Genomic DNA, 20,975 nt, shown 5'->3' on the forward strand with positions numbered 1-20,975 from the left:
AATAACATTAAAATTGCATTGTATTAGGGAAAATTGCTTCCAAAAGGTCACATTAGTTAAAACTGCACAGAAATATGTTTATTAGAAGAACTTTACACTCAAATGCTGATGAATGTTATGAAGGTGAGGTCTGGTGGGGAAGGCACCCAACCCCATTCCTATGTTGTCCCTTCTTTTTGCATATTCTCCCTTTTCCCATCCACACCTGTCTCTCCTTCCAACACCCCACTCCCTGGCAGCCTCAGATTGCTCTGCGCCATGCAATGTGACCTGTAGCAATCCAAAGCTATTTCAACATGGCTCAAATGATGCCCAAATATATATGCACCTGCTGCAACAACTCCCTTCCTTTGGCAGGCTGTTTGCAAATTCCAGCCAGTTTGCTGTGTAATACTGTATGTTTCTTATCTTATCTTTTACTAGGGATAGAATTACCAATTAGTTTACTTTCCCCTCACTTTCACTTTTTCCATTGTTATATTTGTGTTTGAAAGCTGTAAAAAAAATATTGCATGATTTAAAGCAACACCCACTGATCCTGGCTATCAGTATCTTTTTGACTGACATCGATGAGATTTCTGTCATGCTTTAACTCTCCTACAGTGCAGGCAATAAGATTTTTTAAGGGAGGAATCTTATTACTGGATGTACTGCTGTGGTCTCTGTTGACATTTTCAATCAAAAAGGCAATCAGAAGGTCATATGTTTGAGAGTTTCTCTACAAAGGAACCTGTTAGGGGCTACAAGGAGGAATATAACACACACAGGAGTTACTTGGCTTAAATTCCTGTGTGACCATGAACAGTAATTTGATCTATATAATGGAAGAGTCATATTTTGTGCCTTAACAGTGGCATAAATCAGATATCCCCCAAGTTTCATCCGCTAAGGCAAAACATATCAAGGGAGGGGTGTGTGTTGGGGAGTGAGAATGTCAGGTGTTTTCCGAGAAGAGCAAGGTACCTGTGGCCATCCAGATGTTGCTGGACTCCGTCAGCTCCAGCATGGCTAATGGCCAATGGCCAGGGAAATGCAGTCGCAAGGTTTGGGGTTTACCTGGGGCCACTATATTAATTATAACTTGGAAACTTGTGAACTGCATGGGGGAAAAGAGACCATGTTTAGTAAATATGCAATTCCACTACCAGCCACATAAGCCTGTCATCAATGTGTGAGCCCTACCCTGAAGTGACTCAGGCTGGTTTTGATTTCATCTCTTTTCCCCTCCCATACCACTTCAGGTGATGGTGGCAGTCCTTCATGACCCACATCCCTTCAGAACCCCACCTGTCCAACTGAGTGACACAGTTTAACCTGCCATATGGGTCCCACAGCACTGTGTGCAAGTTTCTGTAATCACGGTTCACCAGGGGCGCCTGGGACATTTTGCCACTGCAGGCAAAATGCCCTGCCACCACAGCCCGCTCTCCCACACCACCATCCTGCAGACCCAAGCCCCCTCCACGCACCTGCGCTGCTGCCAGTCATGCCACAACTGCATCTTCACCTGCAACTGCACTGTTGATGCCCCCATGATACAGTGGCGGTGGCAAGGGTGCAGAATAAGTGGAGAGGGCAAGGGCACTGTGGCAGCTGCAGTGGTGACATGGGCATGGACAAACTGGAGTGAAATAGTGGGGGCAAGGGGTGGGCAAGAAGAGAAATTGCTTCATCCTGCTTCATACAAGCAACAGACTTGCTATTCACCTGAAAAGGGCCACGGGGTACTCACTATCTTTGCTGTGCTCTCCTCTTTTCTGCACACACATGCAAGGTGACTACTACCAACCAACCCAATTATTCAGCTCCCATCACTAACTGCTCCTATAGGCAATACAGTTTGGAGTAGGCAAAAAATGTCCCCCCTGTCAGCCAATCACAGAAAAGGACAAAAAAGATCCCTCTCAGTCCCCACTATAGTGAACAGCTAGATGTGATAAGGAGCAGGAGGAATTGGACAAGGAGGTCTTATAGGAAGGGAAACCCGCAAGCAGGACCTGGGCCCAACACAAAAGCCTGAAGGCATTCTCATTCTTCCACACACACCCCCCCCCCCCGTTAATTGTTAGGTGTTTTAAGCCTACGTCCTTTGGATGTTTTGTATTTACATAATTCACAAATGTCCAAACTGACTTTCCCGTCATGAGATAACAAGACCCCCTGACAGAATATGAGTTGCTTACTTGCAAAAATTTCAATACACATAGTCCTATTCAGGCAATGTTCCAAATCACATGGAAATAAAGTGTAAAGAGGATGTGGAGTTCCCAGTCATGGGGACACTTCTAAGATCACTTATCTGAATGCATTTACAACCCCCCTTCAGACCTTCCAGATCAATACAAGAAGGTTGGGGTGGTATAGGTGGGACCAGTGCTCACAGTTACAATGGGGACAGGAATAGCATGCATGGTGGCCCCTGATGTAGGGTGTTGTTGTATTTCATCTGGAAACAGAGCAAACCTTCAGCCCTGTCTGAAACATTTCATCACTCTTCCTCTGACCACTACATGTTTCATATAGCTATCTGCAAATAAATCCCTCAATGGAAGGAACTGCCGGCACAAGTAAGTTACCTGCACAATTGTCCTGATCATGCAGATCCTCATATGTTAGCAACTGCTCATGCACTAGGAGTTCTTTCCAGATTAGAATTCCTACATTCAGTCTGTCTGTCTGTCTTTCTGTCTCTATCATCTATGTATCTCTCTATCGCTCTATTTCTTTATCTCTATCTCTATCTATATCTCTATATCATCTATATCTAATCTATATCATCTATATCTATATCTATATCTATATCTATATCTATATCTATATCATCTATATCTATATCTATGTAAGGTATTTATATACCACTTATGTACCAAGGATTCCAGTTGGTGTACACAAAAATCCGTGCCATGGATAAAATCAATTGAAATAACAATAAAAGAACGAAAGCTTCCTTAAAACATTAAAATGTGTGCTTTAAAAGAAAGGTCTTAATCAGGTGTTGGAAATTCAACAGGGAGCGGGCCTGTCTGATTTCTGCTGGGAAAGAGCTCCACAGAATTGGGCCCACAATACTGATGTAGGTTGTCCAGTCTGCATTTAGGAGACCCTAAAATCTCATTGTTTGGGCAGGGATATTAAGGAAGCCCATTGCCAAGTTTTTGAGGGCCTTGTAAATTACTATAAGACCCTTGAAGTTGGACTGGTAACATATGAACAGCCAGTGCAAGCTGTTAAGTACTAGTGTTAGATACTGGCAGTAGTCTGACCCCACCAACAGTCTAGCCACAGCATTATAATCTAAGTTATGCATGAATAAGGGAAATATCTATCTCGAAGATTATGCTGTTCTACAGTTTAGTAATAATTTTGATGCTTTTTATACCTGGCTTTTGATTTAAGTTCACATTAACAATCCAAAACCTTCAGAATGATGCAACTTAAAATTAAACTAAATGAAACCTTTTCCACCTTGAGCAGCTGATTAATAGAGCTTCTTGCAAGAAGATGTTCCACTCTTCATGGAATCTGCAACAATATGCCTCCATTCAGCTTCATTTTGAAATGTTCATGAAGGCTGTTTTCCATTCTTTAAATTAATTTCCCTGTTCAGTTTGTGATTAGAAGGCAAGACTGTGTAAAAGTTATTCAAAGATGGAACCAGTGAATACAGTTTCAATAAACATGAGGCTTCATTAATTTGATCAAAACCTTTACAAGCATGTAGAAGTGGTGTTAGCATATCAGTTGTTTGCAGGCTGCAGTCATTAAATCTAGCTGTGCTACAACAGAAGCAGTATCAGTGTCATTGTAACTGTATTCAGGTGTTTGGGTGAACATGTGGGGGCTGAAACTAAATAGGGGCTGTAAGAGTACTGACCCCACCATTTTTATCCTCAATATCTCCACAGAGGTGGTTTTAGGGTAACACAACCGGTTCAGCCGCATTGGGTGCCACACCACAACAATGCTGTAGAACAAAGTGTGAGAGGTAGGGGGCACCAAATTGTAGCATCATACAGGGTGCCACTGAAATTTGAGTGCCCAAAGTCTGTCACTGGTCTCCATGCACTCCAAGCTGCCCCATCTTCTGGCCTTCACAAGTTGAACATTAAGGTCTCTGGTGTGATCCTATGTTCAGCTGAATAGTTACAACCCTCCCTTTGATTGGAAACCTTGAACCATGTGAGAAGGATTCTAACCCCATTCAACAGAACATATAATTCTCCTTCAGATCTCCACACTGAATGTGTGACGGTAAAGAGAAGAAGGTTCAGGATGAACACAGTTGGGAAGATTGGGAATGAAACCAAGATGAGTGCCTCTGTACCTCTTACACGGTTTAAGCCCTCACATGTTCACTGAAAGGGCTACAGATTTAGAGACAAACCACAAGTAATTCCAGAGATCTGAGATCAAATTTGTAGCAACCATGTGGATGATTGGGAAGGGACAGACTTGAATCAGGACTTCATCTCAGAAGGAGGATTCATGCTTTTATACCTGTGCCATTCCTGAGCCATTTCCCAAACTGAAAACATCACCTCCGTTTGAGGTACCATTTGGATACCTAATGTGGCCTCCCCCATCACTAATATTAACTTCACACACACCCCTACATACAATTGTAGAATCATCAATGCTATGTCTAGTTGTGTCCTCAAAAATGGATTGATATTTTTGTAAAAAATATTGTTATTAGAATTCTAGTACAATTGTAGTATATATTGTACTATGCATGGCTACTCAGAGGTAAGGTCCGCTGCATTGATTTTGACTCTTTCCACAGTGAGTGTGCATTGGGTTGTAGCAGAATGAATTAATTTCCAACTCTCTAACGATATGTTTCCAGTCAATATTGTCAGTTTTAAGCTAGCTGGACAAATGGTATGACTTGATGTAACTCAGCCCCTTAAAGTTTGGTTGAGATCAACCCCACAGATTACTTGATGGCATTTGTCCAGTAGTCGATCCACAGCACCACCTTGGCTCTTTTGTAACCGAACCTCTGTTCTGTGACTGCAAAATGGAACCAACATGAGATATTGAGTACACAACCCTTTGAAAATTATTGATGTCAGAGTAAATAACACCAACCACAATAACATTTGCAGATTAGAAATGAGACATGATTTCCCAAATTCAACTACATTTTCAACAGTCTAAAACTGGCATGAAATGAAATCTTTTTTGATGTAACTTTGGATTGAAATAATAATAATAATAAAAACATATGATTGCCTTCTGAAAACTGATGAAAGGATCTGCATTTATTCTACACAATGATTTCTGAAAACTCACTTCCAGAAATGCACATTTTGATTCTCACACACCTACACACACCCTGAACTGATATGATGATGTTTGCTTGTTTTCAATATTTGATTGGCGTTTTGCCTACATTCATCATGTGCTAGGTGCAGTCACAGATGGGGCTGTGCCACTTACCTGATCTCCCTTCAGGTGAGTCACAGGACAGAGAGGAAGAGAGCAGAGGCAGTGGTGAAGTTGGCATGGCGCAAATGCACAGACAGAGCCAATCCAGTGCTCTTGCTGATGTATTTAGGCTGCCATGACCTTGGTGCCACCTAACTCCTCCACCCTCCATCCCAGTGACTAGTTCAAAGGGAGGTCAGTCACAAACTCACCTTCCTATCTGCTAATGGTTAGGGATGCAAGGACTCTTTCACATTATGCATTGGGTTCCATTGAAACCCATACAGATCCAAGTATGGAGGGACCAATTGCCTCCAGAATATTTCTCTTTTCCATTCATGACTGACTCAACCTGCTTTTAATAAACAGGGAGAATCATGGAATGGTTCTGAGTTAAATAACACATTGATTATTTAAAAGCCTTAGAAGGAATTGCAGCTCTCAGAGGATTCATCTATTTACACGTTGATGATGTGTCTCTGTAAGATGCAGGCAAAACTGAAAAGAAACGGTGATCACAAAGAAGGTATTTATAAAAATATATTTCCACAAAGTAGGAAACAATACAGGAGTTGTTGGTTGTTTTTTTTGTCTTCTGAATACAATACATGGAGTAAATAAAGAAAACAATTGCATCAAAACAAAAATAGAAAAAAAAGTAAAAATGAATTGCATGTAATACTTAGTTTTATTATACAATTGCTACTTCTAAATAGTCCGTTTTCATTACAAATTGAGGATGTCAACAGCTACTAAGTGCTGCTTTCTTTGTGAGCAAGATCCTTGTGCATAACCATGAATATTCTAGAAAATAAGGAAAGCTAAAAACATAAGCAGGAAAATTATGTACACACCGGATCTTCTAGTATAGTGGATAACTATAAGCATGTGTGACTTTATGGTGAAATGTGTGGAATTTTCAATGTCTTTGTTTTGTTTTTTGTAAATATTCACATGAACCAGTTTGCTTCCAGTTGCTTGTGCTTGTACCAAAATGCCAGTTCTTGGTTTATGAAGAAAATATAAAATGGTCCAATGTTAATTTCTTCCAGAAACACCCTCACCCTGCTACCATTCCCTTGCAACTCCTCCACTGCTAATATCTCTTGTGTTTGTTTTTCAAAATGTACATTTCATTTAACATTCATTTTATATAGATATATATATAGAACAAAGAATTCTAACCTTTTATTAATGGATACAATTTTGACACTTCCCTTCTCTTATACTCTTACCAATAATCAATTTTAATAAATAAAAGTAGTAATGGACATCAATAAAATATTTATTTCAATGATTAAACAAATAAATTTGTTCTTTAGCAATAAAACCAGCTTTTGTATATGAGTCCATCTTCTTTCACATATTTCCCTCCTTTTTCTTATAGAAGACAAAGTAGATGAAATGAGTGATTCTTCTAGAAAACAATCCATTTTGTTTGAAAAGTAGAGAACTTTAGTCTCTTCTCCACTTGAACAATGGTGGATTTTGAATCCTGTCACTGGAATAGATTAAGAACATGTGAATATTTTAAGGCTTGACACAATGTTTGAAGATGATATTCAGTCTGTGGTTTTTGTGGCCAAGAATTACCCTATGTACAACTTACAGTCACTGCACAGTTGAGGCCAAAAGGGACTTTATCAATGCTTTTCTTAAAAATTCAGCATTGCAAAGAAGACCAGATATTGCTTTTAACATTCCTTTTTTCCTGTTTTTGTGGTGGAATCTTTGTTGGCAATGTGGAAGCAAACCATTAGCTTTCAAAGGACTATGAGAAGATGCTCTTCATAAGCAAAAATCCATAGAGGTCCATTATGTAGAAAAGCACCTATCTTCTCAATTTCCTTTCCTTTCACGTACTGAAGGTGATCAAAGATCCAAACCTCCATCTTCAGAGTGGTCATGTGAATATAGAATATCCAAAGACTTCTAGACACTCTACGTACTTAACTTCACACTCCACAAGACTCAGACCTCCTAACATATACTTTTGATTTATGTACTTTTTTGGTTCAACATTACAATGTAGTTGATTTTATAAGATGACTGGCACTAAAGTTGCCCCTAAACAAAAAGCCACATTAGTCATAACTAACAGCAGTGGCCCTAGAATATTACATGATCGCTTAAGTCAAGAGTGAAAAAAATAAAAGTTTGTAATCCACTGTCAAGTTTCTTTGTCACTTTCGCCCACTGAGTAAAGTTCCCCGAGTCTTTTAAAACGGGGTCCCCATTCACTGAGGTAGTCAAAATTCTGATCTGAGTCTGATGTTGAAGACTCTAAGGAACTTAGAGAACCAGCTACTGAGCCTCTCCCCTCATACCCATAAATCTGAATCGAGTCATATGGAGGAGCTGTAGGGTCATTATCAGCTTCATGGAGCCTTACATTGATAAATTCATCAACATCAACACCATTAGGAACAGGTGCCAGTCCCTGCCTCGGCATAAATTGAAGATCGGGTTTAATATCCTTGCGGGGCAAAAATCCATTTATTCCATCAGGGTTTTGTAAAGTTGCAATGTCAAATGCTTCCGTATCTTCTTCGCCACCTCCTTCGTCATCGTAACGGATGATGTTTTCCCTCACATCTTCATCGTCTTTGATAATAAGAGGCTCGTTTTTATGTCTCCTCAGTGTCACAAACAGCACCACAATGACTGTAAAGGAAATACCACAAGCTGATCAACCTTTGAAAGCAGTTCTTAATGCAAGCAAAATATTTCCTCAGAGGGTGAAAAGGTGCTTATATTTCTATGAGGCCTTGACTGGAAATTTGGTTATTAGAACATGAGGTAAAATGAATTTGGGAGAGAAGGAAATTTGGGATCCCTGAAACTAGGAGATAGGAAATTCAAGGAAACGGCCCATTTTTTAAAAAGTTCTGAGAGGCACTTGCTAGTCTGAGCATCCCTGTCTTGCTCTGACTTTGATAGGATCGAGGTCAGGAAACGCAGTTTGTCAGGAAGTGGTGCCAACATTGAGGACTGCTATTTACCTATATTCCCTGACTGATAGCCTCTCACGTCTTACAACTTTGTGATCAGTGACATAAGCAATAAATTGTCAATATAGTCAAGTGGATCCAGTTCCTGATAAGGCATGATGCTTGATTTGCCAACATTAAGTTCCAGCATCAACCTATGCACCCCAAAGGCAAATTTCTCCTTTAAATGGATCTGACATAGGCTTTTGTGGGATATCCAGCCTCATATAACCCAGAGTCTGAACTCTAATGCATGAAGGGGTTAAAACCATAGAGTAGGCTGTCCTGTCAGGCTTAGCTAGGTTATTCCTCCTCACCTTGGGAGGAAGAGTTATCAAGCCTGTGTTCTTCCATTCCACCATTGGACCCTACCAGTAAGGAGATCTAAGCTGGATGTTCCAGACTTAGACTACATGGCTTAAGCAGGCCATCTTTGTGTTTCTATGCAGATAATTCAGCAGCATTTACCATTTTGGAACCTAAGTTATACTGCCTGTGTTTTCTTGCTGCTGTACAGAAAAGCACATGAATCTGACAAACACTTTGAAGTGTTTGTAAGTAAACAAATTTTAATTTACTAAACATGTAATCTCTTTCTATGCTAAGGGAAGTGGGAAACTTTGGATGCAATTTAGAAGGGGATATTTAAAAGGTCTAACAGCCTATATTTCCATACTTTACTTTGCTGCATGTTTTGTCATTTTAAAATCTCTGCTGGGGCCCTCTCACCAAAGAGTACTTGCATCTAGGCATCCAAGGAATTCTCCTTTTTATTATAACACTATTTTATACTTTTAAACAAATACAGAACACAAAACCAAAAGCTTGTATGTTGTGTACATGTAGGGTGAAAGGTAACTAAATTAGTAACTAAATTCAACCTTTTTCAGTTTAGTATACATTTCAATAAAATTCATTAAATATTCAAGGCTATTGTCCAATGTGTTTATTTGTGAAGTATTTTACTATCATTACTATCACTACTACTACAACCACTACAGCTAATAGTAATATTGTTGCAAATATTCATCAATTGCTTCCATTACAAATCTGTTTCTAACAATCCCAATATGTAAGCACATATATGTGAACACAATAATCAATCTACAGGATGTTTTAACAACCCATTTGCTAATTAATAACTCATTGTGAGGGAGCTTTGCTGTCACTGACATCTACTCTCATGTGTGATGAAAAGAGCATTACTCAGCTATGAAAAGGAGCAGCCCAACTTCAGATGCATTAATTCAAATTAAGCTTATTCCCAGATACTTGTGTTTGGAGCTAATGCTTTGCTCTGTCAATTTCAGTTTCTTTCAGTTTATCATTTTCCAACCTTAAGTTCAGTTCTCCACATTTCCACATCAGTTTGCATTTTTTTAAGTCCTTGTGAAAACATTTCCAAGCAAATTTCTTCTCACATACACATTTTTAATGGAATTTCCAGAATATAAACATTTTTGCAAAGTAATTTCCCCAATAGAATGTATTTGTGTATCTTATTTCCACAAATATATGTATTTATATGCAACAATTTACTCTAGTACAGTCGCACCTCGGGTTACAGACGCTTCGGGTTGCACGATTTCGGGTTGCGCACTGCGCCGAACCCGGAAGTACCAAAATGGGTTACTTCTGGGTTTTAGTGCTTGCACATGAACAGAATCACAACCCGCGCATGCACAGATGCGGTGCTGCGGGTTGCGGACGCTGTGGGTTGCGAACGTGCTTCCCGCATGGATCACATTTGCAACCCGAGAATCCACTTTATACACATTCTGGGCCCCATGACTTGGTTGGAGAAGTACATTGCAAAATTTGGAGAAGTATAGATTTTGACAGATGCTTCAGTTTCCATACTGTTTTGGAAAGTGCAAATTCACATTTAAATGCTAACTGAATTGAATTCCCACCCCATTCCTACTTTTGATACCACCCAAAAAAAGTTGCTATTAGCCCTGCAACAGTGTTTTTTTCCCTAGAAAAAAATAGGTGCCAGTTCTCACCTTGAAGTTGTTACAGTAAGAATTCACATTTTTAACACCCCTCCCCCCCAAAAAAAGAGGTGTCGGTACTGCGTGCCCTTGAGTACCCTCGGGGGGGGGGAGCACTGCCCAGCAGCAGTGGGGGGGGGTAGTAGTAGTAGTAGCAGCAGCAGTGTTTCTATTAGGCTTTGGTCTCTACCATTCAGGGGAGCTAACAGCGACTTTAATGAAGACTTGATATTGACGGAGAAAAGCATGAGGAAATGAGTTGAACATGCTCTCCACCAATGTTGCTGCTCCAGTAAAAATTAGATGCCTTCACAAGTATTCAAATGTAAACAGAAAATGTGTCAGGTGATCTAATTATCTGTGTTTTGACTGTAATTGTGTTCTAAGCACTTGGGTACTGTACAAGTTTACTGCCCATGAGGCCTTGCACAATGTTCTACTAATCATACAGAATGTAACCCTCCAACGACGTATAGTAACCTATCCAAACTTTCGAGTCTGGCTGACTAGCTAACGAAAAAAAGAGGAGTCATCTTCTGTTTGGCAGGCCTCAATGGATACCCTGTAGACTGTGATAATTTCACTAGGTCACCATTTGTGAAGAGTTGGCCTATTGGCAGGAGTAATCAACATGGCGCACTCCAAATGATGCTAGACGGGAACTCACATCAACCCTAGTCAGTATGGTGAATAGTTAAAGATAATGAGTTTTCTCCAAGAACATCTGGAGTGAATCATGTTGTCTACCCTTGGCTTCTGGGAATATTTGATGTTACCCAAGTTTACTAAGGGTAGATCCTTTTTCAAATAATGGGCCTAAGCTATTGATTTCAATGAATCTACTAGCCACTTACCTCTTTCACTGCCACATCCTTTTCTTCCACAAACGTTTGTCTATATTGTTTAACAATTTATGAACCAGGAACATGTGAATCTTGCTCATGTTTAAAGCACTGCTTCAATTGTCTACTATGATTGGCAGTGGCTTTCCAGGTTCTTCAGTAGTGGGTCTACTACTAGAGACACAATCAATTGAAAATGGGAGCTTTTGCAAGTAAAGCATATGCTCAACTGCTGAAAGATGCTCCTTTCCCATATGGAAGTCTTTCTGACCAGTAAACGAATACGTACCTAGCAGCAAAATGATGCAGGCTAGAATTGCTATTAAAGCTCCCATGCTGAGGCCAATAGGGAGCACATAAGCTTCAGCATTGCAGGATTGGGCAATACCCTCGTTGCTGCATCCACAGACCTTAATGGTGAGGGTGCTGGTGCTGCTCATTGGGGGATTCCCACTGTCGCTGATTATGATAGGTAGAAAATAGACTTCTTGCTTCTGGCGGCTGAATCCATTATGTTTTGTTAAAATGTTAAGGGTGTTATCTGGAAAAGAAGGGGATAATCTATTTCAGATTAAGGCTGCAGCATGCAAGGCTTTCTTTGATGAGGACCGAGCCAAATCTACTTACCTTATTTTGTGTTCATTTTCATAGTTTTACAAAAGTACTTCTTCATTTTGCCAGTTTATGGCATGTGACGTGAACATATTGGTGTACCATCAGTGCTGCCTTCTTTTTTCTCCTTACCATCCTTAGCCTCATTTGGAGCTCTTTGGAAATTGGCAGGGATGGGGAACCTCAGGTCCAGAGGTCAAATGCAGTCTTCCAAGCCCCTCTATCAGGCCCTTGGGACTCTCTCTAGGCTACACCCCCTCTTCCCAGGCCGTCTCCGCACACTCACTGAGCAATTTTGTCTAGCTGAAATGGGTCCTTGAACAGTGGTAGTGTCTCTTGCTTGCGTGGGTGAAGAGAGAGGTTGTTTTCATGCAGAAACCTCCAACTGGGATATATTAAGGACTATCTCCTTCTATGTGATTGTGGCTACCTATTGTTTTTTTGTCAACAGAAGCTTTTTTCCACCCCCACTCCTGCCCTGAGGTACACTTGATTGGGTTGCAAGACAGGACTTTTAAAGTTGTGACACTCAGGTTATGAACCCCATGCTTAGAGGGTCTGGCTACCTACTTCTCTTAGGTGAGTTTAATTATGCTTTTATGGCTGTTTTAAAACTCTCTTCTGTTAAGCTTGTTGAATTTATATGGTTTTCATAAAGCACATTTTTGGGAGTTGGGGTTAAGAGCCAAAAAGTGTCTATAAAAGTTGGGAGGTTTCAACTGAACGTCAGGAGAAACATCATGGTAGTAAATGCAGTTTGGACAATGGAACCAATTACTTCTAGAGATTGGCAGGGCAGGTGTTCCCTTACTTGCGGTCTTCAAACAAAAGGTGAACATTTATCTGCTGGGGATACCCTACCTATAGATTTCCTGCATCAAGCAGAGGATTGGGTTGTCATCGCAACCAAATCATGCATTTAAGACACTATTAAAACACATTTAAAGCACAAAGAATCATGAGAATGGTAGTTTAACCCTCAGAGAGCCTTTTGATGCAACAGCTTTCGCTATGGAAATTGGGCATACATACAGTTGACTGCCTAATCATTCCTTCTGTTTTTGCATAGTGAAGCTTGTTACCTTTTTCACAGTTCTTAGGCACAGTTGACATCATTAAAACGATCACCATTTAACTCCCACAATTGCTGAATTTACAGAGGCCTGTCTTCCATTTACTAGGAAAAATATAGGCAGTGCTGCAGAAACTGGAGTGAGGTAAATGTTGGCTTTATTTAATGACACCCACTGTGTGTTAGCAGTAAATCAAATAACTAAGAACCGCACAGGTAATTACTGAATTCAACTCTCCTGCAAGATGTATGAGATTTTTCTATTACATTAGGTAACCCTAGATTACTGGCACCCGGCATCCCACCCAACCCTCTCCTCTTATTAGCAGTTCTGTGTATGCAAGGCAACACTTCAAAAATGTAACAAGGTTTGATTTATTTGCTTACTTAACAAGTCATCAGGGTACTTTACTGCTTTACTCAGAAGGCTATTTTGAATCCTGCTGCCATGGATTTCCTTGGGTTTATGCTGATTTGGATTCATTTGATACATTTCTTCAAATAAAAAGTAGCAGGAAGTTAATCGAAATAATGTTTTGCTAGACCTACAGCAGATCCTGGTTTTCCTAAAGGTTTTCCCCATTTGCTTACTTAACAATTCATCAAAGTTTTAAACTACTTATTCAGAAAAAAATATTTTGAATCCTGCTACCATGGATGTGCTTGGATTTATGCTGATTCAGATTCATTTGATACATTTATCCAATAAAAAACAACAGCTAGTTAATAGAAATAATATTCCATCAGACCTAAAAGAGATCCCGGTTTTCCTAAAGAACAATAATGTTCTGGGCAAAGGTCCAATAAACAGCTTCTGTTGTCTAAGTATTCCATTCATTAATCATCCCAACTTCCATTTATTGTCCATTCTCCCATTACTCTCGTATTCCAGTTAAACAATAACAATACTGAAAAACAGTTACAGAACTGGAGCATACATTGTGCTGCTCCTCGCATTGCTTTCAGAACATTTTCTTTTTTCTCTTACCTTCATATTACAAATGTTGCTCACACACCACTTCAACGGGGCAGATTTGCCCCACCCCATAAGAGAGGAAGACTAGAACAGTGAGGTTCTAGTCTTTCCCTTTAGAAATTACTGCTATGATAAGGCTTCTTCTTCCAACCCATGATTCCCCATGTGACTCACAGTGATAGTAGTTAGGACCAGAAGTAGCAAGTTTAACTAAACACCAAGGGTTTAAAATCATGGGAAACAATCAAAAATTGGGGAAAATCTCAAACCACCTTCTATACACATGCCTTTTTTAAGGTGTGGGAAAAGGTTCCAAAGGTAAACTGACAAAATGAGTAAAAGACGGCAGATTAATAAATGAAAAGTTTGTAGGGAAATGGAGCTTGTTTATCAATTACTGGAATGAAAAAGTGCAAGAATCATTCCATCCACTTAGGGTGGGAGGATCAAACCATAAACAAATTTTGGGGTGGTGTGTTCCACAGGAATTCTAAAATTTTGAATATTACAATGGTTAAAGATCCAGGCTTAGCCATGATATCATTTTTTTTTCCAAGGAACAAATAAATAGATTTTCTTTAAGCCATTAACAATCCATTTCTTGACAGCAGCCTGGATGGAAAGCACAATCTTATGGAGAAGTGATCATTTGTTAACTATACAAAGTGGTATGATAGGGTTTGGAAGGCTGTGCTTGTAGATGAACTATCACAACATTGCAAAGTAATCAGAGGTGACATTACCAGAGAAAAATATTATGATGACTGGATCCCCTTCATTTCTTTCATTAATTCCTCACCAGAAGAACTTAGACCATATTTTCTTTTTGAAGAAGTATGTTTTCCTGAACTTTATACTGATAATCCAGGTGTTTTTTATTTAGATACCATGCCACTGACTCTCTCCAAGGTTTAAGGAAGGTTGTTGTTCACTTTGCAAGTCTGCTATTGTAATCAATCCAATGTGTTTGACATTTATATTCTTTCCAAAGTATGTAATGAGTATGCATGGTTCATCTATATATCCCCCCCTAAAATGTTATCTTTAGAATGCTTTGATAATTTTATATCAGTTTGTTTCTTTTAATATTTTTACTCATTTCTTTCTCTTTCTCATTCTTTTTTTTACTCCTTTAATAATTTTTTTATCTCTTTCTTATTTTTCCTTTGTTTTTGCTTTTGTTTTCTTCTGCTTTTTGTGTTTGTTTGTTATTAATCCTCAACACAGAGTTAATGATAGGTTTGCATACAGATGAAGGTGATGGATGGTTGGTGTCAGGGCCAGATTTAGGTTTGATGAGGCCCTCAGCTACTGAAAGTAATAGGGCCCTTTATATGTTCAGCTGTCCTTTGTCAACAACAAATGGTCACTGTTCTATGTGTTGAATATGTGCTATATAGTAATTTATGGCCCTAATAGGTATCTAAAGCCATTTCATTTGTTTTTTATCTTAGATTTTGAAAATCCAGCTGTTGTTTTTCCTTTAATTTTTTTTGGGGGGGCCCCAGTAGAGTGGGGCCCTAAGCTATAGTTTGTTTAGCTTATACGTAAATCTGGCACTGGTTGGTGTGAAAGGCTGGGAAGGGAAAATCTCCCAGGGATGGAGAAGAAAGAGAAGCTCCCAGGGGGGAGAGAGGACTGTCAGAGAAGACGCTACATTCTTCTTTTTCTCTTTTTTGTTTTTGTTTTGATTAGTTTGTTTTTTATTGTATTGTATTATAAAAGGTCTTAATAAAATCTTACTTTAAAAAGTCAAGAAAACAGGGAATGACCACATGGGAAGAAAGATCCAGGCAAAACTGATACATACATGAGAAACAGTTCAGTTTTGTTATGGAATTCAGTTAAGTTACTCATGGGATGACACATTATTCATTTCTTTTCTGTTGACAACAGCTGTATTTTTTTATTGGTACAATAACCTGAAGGGGCTAATGTAAAGTACTCCCTCCACTAACTCACCTAAGTAGTTATGTATGTAAGCTCTGATCCATCTTGTCTCTAAGAGACAGAGTTCTATTCAAATTCACTTAGCATGCAGCCTGGTTTACAGCCTATTTAATTCTGAGAACTATTATTAAATTTCTGAGTATTATTTAGGCCAGTCAACACAAACTCACACAAACTGTTTTTCTCTCTGCAGGGCTTCACCTGGGGCATAGGTCTTATCCCAATCAAGCCCCAGAAGATAAGGTTAGGTGACTGAACCAGTCGATTAAGATTAATTTAGGGATGGGCAAATCTGTGAATTTTGGATTCTTTCTGCTTCTCATTTTTATTATCTTTAGTTCTCCATATCAGTAAGTAATACAGTGGTACCTCTGGTTACGAACTTAATTCGTTCCGGAGGTCCATTGTTAAGCTGAAACTGTTCTTATCTTGAGCTTTTGCTTTTACTAATGGGGCCTCCCACTGCGCACGCACCAGAGGTGCACAATTTCCGTTTGCATCCTGGGGCAAAGTTTGCAACCAGGAGCAGCTACTTCCGGGTTAGTGGAACTCGTAACCTGAAGCATTCATAACCAGAAGTGTTCATAACCAGAGGTACCACTGTACACATAATTAATGAATTGTGTAACTTACTTAATTTTGCCAGAGTGGAAATTGAGTTGAATAATGTTGTTTTGTGCAGAAGACAGACAGTAGTGGAACAGAAACTGTGCTGCATGTGGTGGAATGGAAAATAACCACTTCTCACATTCATACACTAAGTGCTACTTCAGTGTTGCAAGGTGCTATCCATGGAAGTCTTCCTTTTCTGACTTCTGCAATTTGAAACTTTCAAGCAATCCAGCCTTCCTGTTTAGTAATAAAATCACTTTATCTGGTTTACTTTTGTTTCCCAGTTGAGAGCTTTTTTAAAAAAACAACCAACAACTTAGAAGCTCAGAAAACAGCAGGCAGCTCCTACAGGAGCAGACACCAGGGCTACTGCATGAATTAGCTTGGAAACAGGTGCTTGAGAGGGCGCTGTCTGCTCATCTCCCCAATTAACCTGCTGATCCTTTATTATCGTGCTTTTCATGTCATTTACTTAACCATCCCTTGGTTCACAAAACATAGCACACTTTGCTTTGTGATCTATTCTTATGAGTTCTAAGTTAAGTTGCCATCCGTGCCTTTCATGTGCATATGCATGGATTTAAAACAACATCAACAACATCATTGCATCACAAACCAGTGGAGGCTGGTTATTAGGGTGAAGGTGGCACTGCCCCACTAACCTCAGTCTGCCCTCTGTTAGCTCCCACCTGTCTGTCTTCTTACAACCAATCTGAGGAGAACTTCTGCCTGCCAGCTTCCTCCTCCACACTGGAGGTTAATTAATTAATTCATGAATTGCCTCTCTAAGCTCTAATTTGGTAATTAAGTATGCCTTAGGCCTCTTAAAACATGCTTTTACTTCTGTGGCTTTTGCTTCCTCCTCAGTGGCTCCCACTGCATTCCAGATTTAGCCACTAAAATGTTGTCCCAACATTTACAGATCACAGGGATGACACTTCATGCCCTTGGGAGGTTTTTAAAACGTGTGGCATGCAAGCAGATATAAAAATGAATCATATGAGTGGAATACTTTATGCATACTTGAACTAGCATGAGAGCAGTCTTGGAAACAGCAAGCCCACGTGAGTAAAGGTGTTCAAACAGGGGACCCTAGCAGGTCTGAAACAAGACATATTGCTTTCCAAGGCAAAGAGCAAGATGGTGGGCCTACCCATTCCATGTAAAAGAATTCAAGTGTACTGGTGGTTAGAGCTTCAAGACTGGTGATGGGAGAGCATCCGCCAGCACACTGGAGACAATGAAACAGATTTTAGGGGGTGGGGGGCAGAAGACGGCATGTGGCAATAAAAGGAAATGACAGAGAGGTATTTGAGGAAGGACATCCCAGAGTTGTGGCTTTTGTTCTCCAATATCTGCAGCTTGAAGCCATTGATTTACTTTGCCTGATGGTTCTGGGCCTTGGCATCAGACCATAATTGTAATTTAGAACTTTTAAAGTCCACGAATCAGTTTACACTGAAGTGCCCTTTTGTGTGTGTACCTGATATTTCTTCAATTCACAGTACTGCCTTTAATATTAAGAGATCTGTAGATTTCCCTGCTGTGTAACCTTCTACCTAGCTAGCTACTTTTCTGCCCTTCTCTTTCTTTTTATTTTTAAAAAATGTTCTTAGAAAGATCAAATCATTAATGACATTAAAGACTGTACTATAAATTATCTGTGCTGGATTTGTTAATTCTGAACAGAAAGAAAGTTGTTTTTTAATTGGAAACTTTGCAGCTGGAAATCTCAAGGGCTGTGATGAAGTAGATTTCTTTACACATGGGGAAAAGTTAGACAACATGAAATGAAAATAGTTATAACTGGGGGGGCCTTAGCTTAGGAACTAAGTTATTCTACCACCTAATGAGCTAATGGCTGAAATGAGATTTGAACTGGGGGCTTCCCGGATCACAGGCCACAGTGTATGATTTCAATTTTATCGATGGGAAAAAACCACAGAACATCCATACAAACAAAGGTGAGATCAGATTATTTTGATTCATGTGTGTCAAACTACATTGAGTGGAGAATCAACGATATCTAAGGAACAACAGTACTGCAGTCCATAATGTTCGTTAATGAAGAGGCATCAACCCAATCAGTGCTATTTTTCTAGAAAAAGAGGTGCTGGAACCCACTCAGCTTTCTGACAGTAAGAGCTGTTTGATACGTGAACAGACTTCCAAGAAAGGGGGTAGACTCTCCTTCCTTGGAGAATTTTAAGCAGAGGTTGGATGACCATCTATCAAGGATGCATTAGTTAGGATTCCTCCATTGCAGGGGGTTGGACTAGATGACCCTTGGACCCTTTCCAATTCCACAATTCTATGATTATATGGCAATTCTATGATTATAACTGACCAGCAGTTATTGCCTGTATCATGGAATGAGCAGGTATATAGATCACCTGGTTAGGTCACTGTCTTCTACCCAATGGTGAGGTGTACTATATTCCCGTTATTTTATTTATTTCACAAAATTAATATAACTTGTGATTATAGAGAAAACCTTAAAGAAGTTAGAAATTATTTTGACGAATACAAAATCTGCATAGATAAATTAGAATTAGGTTAATTAGCATCCCCTGTTTGCTCTGGGGATGCCGGAAACAACATGTAGGCATGATGAACAGGTCAGCACTCTCTCCCCTGCATGCACTGTATTGGACTGGGGAAGAAGATTAATCAAATCTGATTCAAGGTTAATATTGCCTGAATTGTATCTGCACCTCACAAATAGCTTATTACACAAGTCTCACTCTATAACTGTGTCCACTTTTTATGTTTGTTCACTTGAATGCATCACAAAGGCAAAGAACCTATGGTGTGCCTCAGTGATGTACTGCTTTTTTGAACAACAGAAGCAGAAACAAAAAGTTAGGCACCCAAACAGATCAGAGAGAAGTACATGTTTTGCAGAGTACTTTAGGTTCAACAAGGCAAAGTCACGCAGATCATGCACGATATACTTTTTACGAGAAAGATTTTTACATAAGCCTAACAATAAAGACAAAAATGTTCTGTTCAGCCAGAAGGCTTATTAAAATAATCGGTAAATAAATTATGCAGCTTTATGATATTTTGAGGCTGATTTACGATAACCAAGCTGTATGTGTGCAGACACATTCATGGATAATTCAAAGTGATCTGCTTTCCGTGAACATCAAAAATTTGCAGTGTGTGTTCTGGAAACCAAATGAATGGCTGCTATCAAATTTCATATTAGATATCTGTAAGTTGTTGTTGTTGGTTTTTTTAATAAAAGGTCTAAAACTGCAGCTCACCAATCATCCTACACCTCTTAAATCATAATATGCCACATGCCAAACCAACATGACTGTGCAACGTAGATTTAGTGAGCTATGATGTGACAGCCAATGCCTCTTTCTGGGAGATTGTTTTATTGGACCTAAATGTCAAATGGTGACAGTTAGTTGCTAAAGAGAATCCAAAGGCTGCCCTCACACCCAGTTTATCTGTTATAGGGGGAATAATAGTTTTAAGCACACAAACTAAACCTATTCATTTCCCAGAAATTGTGATACCCTATTACCTCCAGTAAGAGTTCTGAATAGTGAGCACTTATAAGAAATGTTATTCTGCAAGTGTCAGAAGGACCTATTGGACAATGCCTGTGTAATCAGAAGTGACTAACAACAAAACATCTTCCCTTTGTCTCTGCCTATATATATATGTGTGTGTGTGTGTGTGTGTGTGTGTGTGTGTGTGTCTGCTTTTCTTTGGAGGTTGAGTATCTGGGCCACTCAGGCATGATACCATTCACAATGTTCTTTTAAAACAAATTAAAAACAAGGTACAATGTAAGAAAGGTCATACACTGATATCTGAAGCAATGTTTCCCCTTTCAAAGTATTCAGAGCACAGAAAGGTAAGCTACCTTCCCCCTTGTGGTAAACTGGCAACTTACCAAAAAGGCGAATGGAGGCAAAATTCAAGCAAAATAAGTTTCTTTGAGAACTGTTAGCTCAGTTTTCTAGAATCATAGAACTGTAGAGTCTGACAGGTCTCCAAAAGCCAACTAGTTCAACCCCCTACAATCCAGGAATAACAGCTAAAGAATCCATGAGAGATCTGGTTAAAAACTTCTAATGAAGGCGAGTCCACCACCTTTCAAGGTAGTCCATTCCACCTCTGAGCAGCTCTTACCATTAGAAAGTTCTTCCTAATTTTTAGTAGGAATTTCCTTTCTTGAGATTCCTTTCCTTAAGCTTCAGTTATGATTAACAATAAGCAATTCCTGTTGCAATCCTATGATCACTGAGAGGGCATCCTAGAGGGATTAGGGATCTTCCTCTCAGTTCTGGAGAAAAGGTCCACAGACAGGTAAGGTCTGCCCTGGCAGCTTCCTTGTAGTTGCCATGAAACATTCCATAACTCCCCATCAGTTGGTGGTGGGGAGGGGGAGAGTGTTGAAGTGATTAAGGGAGGCTCTGAATCTGCAAGATTCAAAGACTTTCTGTTTCCCTAATATGTCCCCAGTAAGAGAAAGAA

The 20,975-nt window shown here is 39.5% G+C and overlaps 1 protein-coding gene across 6 annotated transcripts in view; it reads right to left on the reverse strand.

The window, feature by feature from the left end:
• Window positions 1-5,956: 5,956 nt before the first annotated feature.
• CDH8 (cadherin 8) overlaps window positions 5,957-20,975 on the reverse strand; it is a 236,779-nt gene continuing 221,760 nt past the window's right edge. For 5 of the 6 annotated variants that reach the window (XM_081016514.1, XM_081016515.1, XM_081016513.1 and 2 more), the window contains 2 exons: window positions 11,546-11,797; window positions 5,957-8,094 (listed from right to left, as the gene is read on the reverse strand). In XM_081016514.1, the coding sequence (XP_080872640.1) occupies window positions 7,601-8,094; window positions 11,546-11,797 (746 nt within the window). In that variant the 3' untranslated portion in view covers window positions 5,957-7,600. Of the gene's footprint in view, window positions 8,095-11,545; window positions 11,798-20,975 lie in introns of those variants that run through there. The other variant, XM_081016518.1, reaches the window with a different exon arrangement.

This window comes from Podarcis pityusensis (genome assembly GCF_964106645.2).
Source record: "Podarcis pityusensis genome assembly, chromosome: 8".
NCBI classification, from domain to species: Eukaryota; Metazoa; Chordata; class Lepidosauria; order Squamata; family Lacertidae; genus Podarcis; species Podarcis pityusensis.